The sequence below is a fragment of the Perna viridis genome, chromosome 5 (genome assembly GCF_037379345.1).
Source record: "Perna viridis isolate PV_CMFRI_1.1 ecotype Kerala chromosome 5, ASM3737934v1, whole genome shotgun sequence".
Taxonomy (NCBI): domain Eukaryota; kingdom Metazoa; phylum Mollusca; class Bivalvia; order Mytilida; family Mytilidae; genus Perna; species Perna viridis.
Window position 1 is genome coordinate 5,096,082 of NC_142449.1, and position 12,504 is coordinate 5,108,585.

Here is a 12,504-nt window from a genome sequence, read left to right on the forward strand (position 1 = left end):
ATGTTATAAAATCAATTCTTAATTAAACTATCATGAAATGACCAACATTACATTGACGAGAAATGCATGCACTGACTTGTTTTGGGTGACAAGTGCAATTCATCCTCGCACCTGCATGGAAGACCAAAAAATGTGTAAAGACAAACATTTTAAATAGTTTATTTGCTTTAAACCCTGTGTGCGATTCATCACAAGCATGAAAAGATAAAGTATTGAAAAGCAAACAACAAAATATTTGAAATGTTTGCTTTTCCCAACCATGTAGGTGTAGGCCTATCAAGATTATCATTTGAAATTTAAACGAGCACAAATCATAAGATTGCTTGTTTTTTATATTGATATAGTGTGATGAAGTTTTTAAATTATGTAACAAATGATAACAGAAACACATTTATATCAACTGGAAGACTTTCATACAAATAAATGAATGGGTCTAAACAATTATTAAATACGCGTGGGCGACATTATTGATTGTCGCAAATCTCCATGCTCAGCTTTACCAGCTCATGACCAAGAAAAATTAACAAAGTCTAAAAAGGCGTTTATTTATTTAATTAAAAAAATATAAATAAATTCATTTTCACTGATGAAAATGAGATCACACCATATAGACGAGCCTAACTTATCCACATGTGATTAATCTCTTGTTTTTACTTTATACACTTACTTTATTAATTAACGTTTTCGTTGGTTAATTATTCTGCTACGTAAGTGATGTCAAGGATAGGATAACAAAAAAGCAATCAATTTAAACAATTTATCTAATGACATAACTGTTTCAAAATAAAATTTATTTTAAATTATTATATGATAAAATGATACTTTATATAGTTGCATCATATTCAACAATAAGTTTAGTTGTATGTTTCTTTTCTGCTCGGGCGTTAAACCCCAACAATCAATCAATCAATCAATCAATCAATCATTTTTTCTTTGTCTCGGTTCTTGGCATTATAGGCTTTGGATTTGATTTTAGTTTCAATTTTTTTTCAAAACAGTGATACCTTTAGACATATTTTACGGATGGATCCTAGCAAATTTTAGAACTACAATATGCGTGTTGATGAGATATGTTTTTTTTCAAACAACGAGATCACCATTCATATTTCATATTTTATTCATCACGTTGTCTCCTTAGTGGTTATATAAAAATATATCCAGCATTTTAATATTATGGATTATATATTCGTTAATTAATATTTCTTTCTCTTTCAGTGTATATGTCTTCCAATGCGTTTGATCCTTGTGAAGATGGAGGTGAAAAACATCTTCGTGACATTAGCAGGCGATTTCAGGCTTATAAAACTGATTACGAAAATGGAGATGAAATGGTGTGTGACAAATATTCCATACCACAACACGGAGCATGGTTTATGGCTTATAATGATATGCCTACAAAACCACCAACATTCCTCGATTGTGGGACAACTCATCCTATTTGGCTTAATGGTTTGAATTGTTATAATATTTTTTGACGAAAGATTATTCCTAAGTTTGTATTATCAGATTGATCAGATTGTCTTTTTCTGACAGGTCAATAAGTCATATTAGATGCACATTGCAAATTACTGTATTACATATAATAGTACAATTAGTGTACGTTATATATTAATCTAATTAAGCAAACATTAGTTTTACGATCATTGATTGCTCTTTTATCGCACTTACTCTGGATTCTTATTTCTTTTTCCCAGGTACTGTGCCATCTTTAGATGAGGGAGAGGTTACAAGAACGGCATGTAAGGTTGGTAGCACTTCTTACTGTGATGATGAAATATCAATCAGAATAAAACGATGTCAAAGGTATACAGCTTATTTCTTGATGCCAACAAAACATTGCCCGGAGGCATACTGCTTTGGTAAGGTTATGATCGATGTCTATGATCTATTAGGGGAGAAGTTATCTTAAAATGTCCAATTCTGATAGTTAGAATTCTTTGTCCTTTTGATTTAAACAGTATTAATAGGAATAGCTGCATTAAGGTTCCAGTAAGGTCAATATCTAGAGACATTAAGGTTCCAGTAAGGTCAATATCTAGAGACATTCAGCAAAGTTTTAACCACATTCTTTAAATTGGGAATAAAATTAATTTGAAAAGTAATGTCCTAGAACTTGGCTTAAGCAGAACCTTAAACACAGTAGATGGAGATATATTTGATCAAAGACTGAATGATGAAAATAATGATTAATAAAAAAATGTTACTATGAATGTCATATTTCTAAGCACGCTTGTTTTGTTTAGGGGAGGAGGGGAAATTCTCCGGCAAAGCGGACAACATGTATAAACAAGATTTATCATTATATGGATGAGCTCAATTTTTTAAAATTCATTTAATTTATTTAAATTCGTAAAAACGAAGCTCCTTGAACTAACATGTAATAAAGTGATTTGCCAACTCCAACAAACTTCAACGCCGCTGATTTAAACAGCACAAAAGGTCATGTATATTCAAAATGAAAGTAAATTTAATAACCTCTGTAGGTCCACACAATAAGATTATAGTACATTAGTTAACATTGTAAACTTTTTGAAGCTTCAAGCTTACGTTTTTATCAGAAAAATGGAAAACAATGTAGTAGTATGGTAATCCTTATTACATTTTCTGGTAAGCTTTGGTCGGTTTCGATGCATTTGATATAGAAAGTGGTTGTGATGTCAGCCATCTGCTGAGTATTGTTGCAGGCCAATCCGAAATGAAATTGAGATAGCAACAAAAAAAAAAAACAAACAAACAAACAAAAAAACAAAAAACAAAAAACAAAAACATCAATTACCAATTAACGACTCCATAAGGGATGCTTTCATACATTAAAATTTAGACAAACATATAGAAATAGAATAGGATACGTAGTTACAAAATGCAATCATGGTGTTAGATGTACAAGACACGTTTGAGTTTTAAAACAATCAGATAAATATCTACAGAACGTAATATATATAAGGCAATTATACCAAATTTATCAAACAGGTTTAAAAGCGGACCCACCTCTTCCAAAGCCAGTTGTCAAACCTGGAATAACCATGGTAAATGGAACAAAAACGGGCATTCATTTTGAGTGTTTGGTGAATATAACCACCTTGAATTTTGCTTACTATGAAGTCACATGGAAATGGGGTTCAACAAATTCACTTACCCTGAAAAATAACTCGGACAACTTTCAAGCTTTACGGCTCACTAATGAAAACTTTAAAACACTCGGTGTTGATGTAAGTATAATCAGTTGCTATTCTCTATTACAGCTTTTATTATTGTCCTCGTCGTTTCTGACATTTTGGGAAAGTACGTCTTAAGAAGGGCTTTTGGGTACTTTAAATGGATGATTTAAATTCTCTAACGTCTTAAGTTAAAAATATTGTATGTCCTATGGAAAGTTTGAATCTTTATTTGTTGCAATTTTACGAGATGCAGTAGGCCATCAAAATTCAAATTATCGACAGTTTTCACACACTTCCCTTTTCCACCTCGAAATGAGACAGGTTGAAGCCGTTTAATTATACGACCCTCTCATTAGTAACTCGTATCAATTAAATAATTATATTTATTTAATGTAAACTTCATGATATTTCAAAATTATGTTATTGTTATCAGTGTGGTTTTGTTTTGTCTTGAAATTATATAGCACCTACACACATTTCTCATTTCATGATTCGTTAATCATTACTCAATATTATCATAAAGTATCAAGACCAAACGATTGTTTACTTAATGTTTTGTTTATACAAGTGTTATTCTTCACCCACAACAAGTTTCTTAATTCTCATCTGATCTTAAAAGTGTTTCCTTTGGAGAACCATATTTTGCTATATACTTATAATAATAAATTAAATAAGGTTTGACAAATTGATCCTTGATATAGTTGCGTAGGAGAACATGTTTTGTATTACTTAGCAGCACTGTATACATGTGTAATCAAACACCCACAAGAAAGTGAAAAAAAAAACACGAACTGTTATTATAAGACATGATCCTGTCATGTTAGTTTGAACAATATCAGATTAATTGTCTCATAAATATTTGGTTATTATCGGATTTTAATCCCTTGGTTTCCCCTTTATTTTTGTCTATGCAACATAGAAGTGGATCATCAAAATATCCATTTTATACTCATTCATGTTACAACAGAGTCGTTATTACAACCTTCTTAAATACATTATCGCTATTTCTTATTGGCACTTTTTAAAGGCTTTAAAATACTGTGAAAATCTATTTAAAATTATACCTATCAATTGATCAAGTCACTGCATGTAGAATCTAACAACAATTCATTTTAATTCCTATTTAGATGACCTTTTCAGAATCCTCGGGGTATTTTTCTTCGATTTATGTTTTTTTTTTCAAATCTTGAAAGATAAAAACCGATTGACGGATCAAAAAGTTAAAATGGCGGAAATCAAAGAACACAATATGATGAACGCAGAGATATGGACCCAACAAGGAAAACAGACACACAAAGATCCAAATAACCAAAATAATACAAAGTAACAAAAGTAAACAAGCAATTCGGACTCCACTAAAAACTGGGAACATGGACCAAGTGCACCGGCAGGTTGGGCGTCATCTGCTTTTCTAGAAGCACCGGCTGAGTTGCTCATGAAAAGTTAAGTCGGGGTAAACGAAAGAAGAAAGAAAAACTATGACACGTTGAACAAATTGGTTCTCATGGCCGATGGATACATCGTAACGATCCACGACTTCATGATGACGACCATAAGACTTCTGTAGCGATAACTTCAATCTTGAAGCAACATACGCTTGTTTCAGAACCCTAGTTGTAAGAAGTCTAGCGCGTTACAAAAAGTCAGCTTATGTCCGGCAAGCTCTGGCATAAGTTATCCCAACGAAAGTTGACAATACGGAATGAAAAGTTACCACGTTTGTCATAGTTTGGTCAATAGATTTCACTATGTGTTGGTCAAGATACAAGGCTGGTTTTACTGTGTTTTAGTGTCCTTTATCTCAAGTTCTTTGGGGTAGATGCGATACATAAAATCCCCGAAACTGAAATATTTAAAAAACATGTTATATGTGCCATTAAATCAACAACATTTCATAAGTATTTTGGGCAGAATGCGGTTTGATTAATAACAAAACAAATCGTATATGTGTTTTATTTGGATTTCTTATTATTTTTCGTTTTGGAATTTATTATTTATTATTTTTATATGTTTTGTTCTACTGTTTATCATATTAATAGTAAGGTATCTCTATGCAATATCTATTTTTGTTTCACTAGAGTATTAATTGTAGATAACCTGCACTATAAAAGCGCTACATTATGAAGATGATAAGAATGGTTCGACGACAACGAGTGATAAGTTTTATGCAGGGATAAAGGTGGGTATGAAAATAACAGATATATCAACAAAAATCTTTTCTAGACAACCTAAAGGCTTCACAGTCATATATCACAGTATGTAATGACACCTTTATCCTTACTAACAAGAATTTTACTGTTTTAATCCTCGATAGACATATATAGATATTCCACTGCATACTTCTTACTGTTTATTTCCTTTTTTCTTTTTTTAGGGGGTGTGTGTTTTGTGTTGTTGATACTTTTTTGTATGTTTTTATAACAAAAGGGCAAAGTGCATAATTCATTAAACAAAGTGTAAACAAGGGAACCAAGGTTATAGCGATAATCAAAAGAATGTGATCCAGGGGCAAAAAAAGTCAAAGGGATGCTGAAAATAAGTACATTTTTTACATAGTTGAAGATACATATGTTGGAGAAGACTACTGAAATAATTAAATTTCTTTTACTTTCTTTTACATTTTTATAAAAAAAATATATAGGTAAATGGACCGTTTACAATGACAAAAGGAAGCAGCATTAGTATTCCCTTCTACTTAACCGTTCCCTTATTCTGTCCTGGAAATACTACGTGTGGAATAGACATCAACATTAAACAAACAACTCAGAAAACTGATAGTATGTGTACTGGACATTTGGATACATTGGTACCCAGTGGAAATAAAACTCATGATATCACAGAGAATGATTGGGAGCGACGTCACCATATAAGGCTAAACCACATTGGTAGGAAAGGCTATGGTGTCAACCCGAAAACATTCCAAATTAACTTAAATGTTAACCTGTCGAACACTATCTATGAATTCCACGAGAAAATCAGAGAAATTAAGGTAAATTAAGAAATAATTGTGTGTGATTGGTATAAAAATTCTGGGAGTCATTTCCCTTTATTCTAGAAATTTTTAATTTAAATACGGTTCTAAAGAGTATTATTTATAGTTAGCTTAAAAAAAAATTTGTTGGACTTAGTACTGATTTTTTAAAAAATAAATAAGTTAAAAATCAATTTTACAGGTTAATATCGAGGACGCACTTTGGGATCACAAAATATGTTCAGCAGTGAACGATCCTCACATGACGACATTTGATGGTCTGCAAGTATTAGATATATCAAAAGACATTAACAACACTGAAGATTTAAATAATAATTTACTTTCTATTGTTTTACTTCAAAATTGAATACCACTGTTTCTCCTTTTAGCACGTGGCATATAGAAGATAGAATGAAGTATGGTTGACACACAGTCAAAATATGTGCGCTTACTCGCGAACTGATGTTTCTGTGGGCTTGCACATTATAAAATCAGTTGAAGCGAAGAGGACTACTACAAAGCAGTGGCTGTCCGATTGATCAATCGTTATTGATCTGAAATGCAAAAGAAATATATATTATAGGACATAACGCCATAATGTATCTATCTATCATGTTTAAAACAGCTTTTTAAATAGTACAATTTTTAATACGAGGTAAAGCCGATTAAATTTCTTTTTTATGTCATGGTAATGAACAATTAAGCATATGCACTTCTTTTTTTTCGAGTTATTCGCACTGAACATTTGGTGTAACAGAATGTGTTAAGAATTTTGTTATATGTAGGAAAGTTCAGAAATCTTCCCGTTTCGTGTGTATTTTTTGTATCATGCAATCATTTAAAGCGAATTTGTTGAGGAGAGCTGTACATTCGATATTGCTTTTTTTTGGGAGGGGGCTTGAATAACTACTGTTGCGAATTTTTCTCATGTTATTTACGTTCTTAATTATAGAAAGAGGTAGCTATTAGAAAACATTGATTAAAAAAAATATCTGAGCATTGTAAATCAATTAGGGCAAGCATAACTACATTTGAAATTGCATGTAAAATTAGTTTTTAGTATGAAAAATTCTATTTTGCAGACATTATGAACATCAGCAACCAGGAACCTACATATTATATGAACACAAGAAACTCGAGAGACATATGCAGGTTTATAGTTCACTTTCACTTGTCTGTTAAATTTTATAGATTGCTAATTAATTATAAGAAAGGAGGATGCTAGATCAATGTAATATTTTTTTAATGTCTTTAGTGCTACCAAACCGTTGTTAAACACAAGCACATTTAAACTGAAAGTTGAAACTATATCATAATGATGTTTAAAAGCCAAAGCAAATCTGTCGAGCAGACAAACATTTAAATTTCAGTAATTTTTCTGATTACACTATTTTCTCTTTATAGGTTCAGATGGAACTGACACCATGTAACAGTGCTCGGGCCTACTGTATCTGTGGTCTAGCAGCCAGGGCCGGGAGAGATGTCTTCATTATGTACTTGTGTCATAATAACGCAATTATTAACTATTCTACGTGCAAAGACAAGATACTACACGTACAGAGATCAAAATATAATACTAAGGAGTACAAGGTGATAAGATTTTTATTAAGTGTGATATAAAATTATAGCAAAAAAAAAAAAAACATTGTAGATCAGATAAAATATCTATCAGTCAGTTCATTAGCTTTATGTATTCTAATACTGCATCTTAGTTATTTGTTAGATGATTCATTTTATTTTTCAAATACTAAACCTTGAAGTATATATTTATTTCTATAAACGTTCTTTTCGAATATTGACATACAGATAACCTTTCCAACTGGAACTGAAATATCAGCCAATATATTTATGAGTGGTTACTATGGAGGAACAATGAATGTTAACATACGGGGTTCTGGTGACGATGTTGGTTTCTCTCAGGGACTTTGTGGAAGGCTGGCTAATGATACATCTAAGAATTTGTATATTCGAAACACAAATAAAACCTTCAAAAGTAACGGAGACAGCTGGTACAGACCAAAAGAATTTTCTGATTCATGGAGGCCAGTACAGTAATAAATCTTGTTAAGAAACACACAACACAAATGCGCACTACAGACATTTTGATTTATGTGGAAAATACAATATAAAATTGTAAATAAAAGTACAAGTCTTCATAAAATTCAGACAATGCAAGTAGTAAAGTGATTCATGATGTACAAAAACCCACCAAACAAACTATGCTTGTTTAGTCTATATATATATATATTCACATCATGATAATTATTTCTATATCATATATTTACTAATCATGCATATACCCCTCCACTCAAATCAATCAAATCAAACAAAATCAAGAACGATAACTCTTTCAACGTGTAAATTTCATTTACAGTCTATATATTTTTTTCTCTCAAAAGCGCAATGCCCAAATGAAAAACTAAAAACCAATTATGTGGTTGGTAAATGATTCTGAATAAGAAATAAAAGTAAATTCCGTCGGTTTTTGACATTCACATTCAAAAATCACCTGTCTGACTTTTGTAACAGTGGCTAAAATATGCTTTGAAAGCAACATCAACATGATAAAGGATACAAAAATAATCCAAACGAACATGATTTTGGATTTTCTTATTAATTCCTACACACTATTTATTGTTAAAGAATAACTCATGTCATGCGATTTTTTAAAATTTATTATTGATTATATATACAAATTTTCATGATTTTGTTATCTGAGGTTGAAGTCAAGTCGAAAGTGCTTCTTTAAAGGGCCTTTTTCATCGCCGAAATATAGTTCAACCCAATTTTCTATTAAAAAAAATATTTGAATTGCTATAGGCCGTCTGATGGATTAGTTCTCTTTGGGCAACATATGTTATAATAATAGGACTTAGTATTATAATTCACGAACGTTGATTGGTCTGGAGTCCACGATTCAAGTAATCTTCAATTGGCTAGATAGTTAATTTCCAATTTCCATAAATTAACTGTGATATCATTAACGTCGAACGGTTCGCAGTCTGTAATTCAAATAAATTCCAAACCAAATCAGGCTTTGATGAAGAGACAAATCTTAATAATGACTTTAATCGATTTGAAGTTATATAAGGATTGTTTTTAATTTTGATCAAGTTATGCCCGCATAACCAACTTTCGTGCAGTTAACGCTTGTTCATGCTTCGCGGAACAGGAAGCGTAAACTGAACAAAAATTAAGCATTTCGCATAGCCTGGTGGAAATTATTAACAATTCTTAAATAACGTTTGGATCAATGATCAAATCTGGATTTTAATTGGATTTGATTAAAATAATCGTCTTTCAGTTTTCAAAACAGACATTTTGTGTAAAATGGGTATCAAATGGTTGAGTGCTACATAAGACTTTAAAAACGGCCCAGATTGTAGGAAAACTTATGATTTTTTAAAGTCATTGTTGTGAATACAAATAATCGTTCCACTGCATAATGATAAAACTTTGTTTAAATAATATATATATATACATATATATACGTCTCAGAATGTGACGACTCTATTCACTACACTGCTCCATCGAATCAAATTGATACAGGGAAGATATGTAAACGTATAGAAAGGTCTGCTTAATTCCCAACGATGTTAGAACTGTCAAATTTGCCATGAAAATTTTTGGTCGTTCCCTCCGCAGGACTCGAACTCGTACCGCTGTGACATCTATGGCAACACCGCCTGCACAAAGTCCAGCGCCCGAGACCACTCGGCCAGCTAGGCTATATAAAAAATATAGATTTCGCTGGCCAGGTCATTCCTCCTCGTAGAATTAAGGAGGGAACGACCAAAAATTTGCATGGCAAATTTGACAGTTCTAACATCGTTGGGAATTTTTCAGACCTCTCTCTCTCTCTCTCTCTCTCTCTCTCTCTATATATATATATATATATATATATATAACCCATGTAAGGTTTATATTTTACCACATCAATTTCAAGAATGGTTTATGAAGCAATAATAGACGATCAGTGTCAAAACATATCCCTTCCATACTCTACAAATACACCATTGGTTAAATTAGTTTTAACTCCAGAGAATGTTTACAGAAAACATGTGATACCATAGCAATGATGTTTTGTATTGACAGATACAATTAATAATTCAAATTTTAATGAGTTAGTAAGTGAAATTGACATATTTTGGTGCTTTTTTTTTTATAATTAACGCTTACGTTTACCTTGGTAGCAAAGTATTCATTATGTGAAATATACTTAGTTTCCTTTCCTTTTTCGTCTACCCTATGAGCATTTCGGCGGGTGTTTCTAGAATACCCAACCTGTGCACCTGGTCCATGCTCTTATTTTTAGTGGAGTCCTTTACTTTCGTTACTTTATGTATGTATTGTTTTGGTTATTTTTTGTTCTTTGTTGTGTTTGTCTGTTTTCCATGTCTGGTATTTGTCCCTGGATTACACTCTTGATTTCCGCTAGAATCTTGGTTCCCTTGATTACTCTTTAATTTACCTATGTTAAATCAAATGACATAATCTTTGTGAGAATCGCTCTATCGATAGTGTTGGATCTTTTTGTGACTCATTCTTGATAGTATGTCAATGGGCTACATTAATGTAGCTAGACTCTAACCGGATATTACTCACTTGTTATGGGAGTTCTATTGCAAGTGCGTTTGTTTGTTCTTTTGTGTTTGGTGTCTTGTTTTCCTACTCTCCGTTTTTTAGGTTAAGACCATGTATTTGGATTATGATATATTTTTGTCATGTTTTAAACACGATTTCAGATTCTTTTTACTACTTAAAATAGCTATTTTGACATTAAATTTGGAAACACAATAAAAATTATAGAAAAATGTAAAAGCGTCGTAATGGACTTATGAGACTAATTGAAACTATAAATAAAATTGATTACTATAGTTGGTAGCAAAGGACAAAGCAATGGTCCAAGTAGAAAAAAGCCTTAATTGCTAGTAACAATTATCTTCATGAAAAATGGGCTTATTTATCCTGATTAAAATGCACATTAACTTTTTTCAAATCTCAGATGTGTATGAATAAAGAAATTGTTTCAAAGTTAAAGCAATGAGTATCGCTTAAAACGTCAAGAAGCTCTCTTTTTCTTTTGGTAAATGGTAACCGTTAATATATCCACCAGAGCTTGAGGTAAAGGAGACTACAGAAACAGCTTGTTCTTCATTTTCTTGGACCTACATCTCGAATTTGATGGCAGTGGTCATCTCAGCACTAAGATTAATGAGAAAAGAGACGACTTAATATCATAAATTTTCCTTACCTGTGCAGCAATATCCCTTTATCTCCTGCATATGGTATTTATATTTAGACATCAGTCCTTGGTTAAAAAAAAAGTTTTTTTTCTAGAATAATGAGTAATGAGTTCATATCATTTCGTTTGAAATGTCAGTACCTAATCAGGACCATGGTGGTACCAGCTTCTCCTGTTGGTGTAATATCTATTTTGCAAGAATTATTTTGGACTTGACTTGATTATGAATCGGATGAGTGTTCGGTAATTTTGTTGTTACCCTTACTTAAAACTCACAGGGCGAAAATCTACTTTGTCATTGGAATTATGCGTGTGTTATGATTATTAATATAAGAAACTGAAATAAATGATATATTGTCGTGTTTTTTTAGTGTCAGAAGCGAGGAAAACTTATTTTTCATGGATGAACTTCACGAGCTGCAGAAATGGGAAGATGGTCTGTTCAGTCCAAAATTGTCAGCCAATCGACACTGCCAAAGTGAACATGGTTTTACCACAATAGACCCACTATCCTGTAAAAGTGTGCATATTCCTCCGATTTTACCCACGTCAGTTGTACCGATACAAGTATGTATGTTGTATATAAAGGGTAATAACAATATTACCGAATTGATTAATTTTAGGCAGTAGTCAAAAGGAAAAGTCAAAACAGAAAGTCAGTATAACAAATGACAACAAGGTAAACCATGAGAGTTGGAAGCTATCGCATTGGTCCTGATTTGGTACAGGCATTTTCGATAGAAATGTTATATTTAATTGTAGACAGGCAGTATGAAATTGTCAAGTTTGTAAAATCAGTAGTGAAAACAATACAGACATTTGTAAGGCAAACGCAATTTAAATACAAATTATAAGAACGTTATAAAACAAACACAAAATACAGCCCCAAATTTCGGTATACCTAAGCAATTTGATTTAAAGTGAGATCTTTCATCAATGATCTGTCTGTCACATTATCAGAGGTCCATTTTTTTTCTACACATGAAAGTCGATGGTAAAGGAAAACTAATGACCAAATTTTACAACAAACGTGATGACTTTTCATTCAGAATTGTCAACTTTCCTTTCATCTGTGGCAACGTCCCGTTCAGCACCTGCGTATTGAGTTTTCATTTCACAACTCATACTTT

General features: G+C 32.0%; 1 protein-coding gene across 3 annotated transcripts in view; it reads left to right on the forward strand.

The window, feature by feature from the left end:
* Positions 1–12,504, forward strand: part of LOC148615703 (uncharacterized) — a 53,482-nt gene that overhangs the window by 5,716 nt on the left and 35,262 nt on the right. For all 3 annotated transcript variants that reach the window (XM_088582205.1, XM_088582206.1, XM_088582207.1), the window contains exons 2-11: positions 1,216–1,449; positions 1,695–1,859; positions 2,971–3,209; positions 5,251–5,337; positions 5,800–6,147; positions 6,332–6,411; positions 7,212–7,281; positions 7,534–7,719; positions 7,936–8,171; positions 11,746–11,941. In XM_088582205.1, coding sequence (XP_088438331.1) covers positions 1,216–1,449; positions 1,695–1,859; positions 2,971–3,209; positions 5,251–5,337; positions 5,800–6,147; positions 6,332–6,411; positions 7,212–7,281; positions 7,534–7,719; positions 7,936–8,171; positions 11,746–11,941 — 1,841 coding nt within the window. The remainder of the gene's footprint in view (positions 1–1,215; positions 1,450–1,694; positions 1,860–2,970; positions 3,210–5,250; positions 5,338–5,799; positions 6,148–6,331; positions 6,412–7,211; positions 7,282–7,533; positions 7,720–7,935; positions 8,172–11,745; positions 11,942–12,504) is intronic.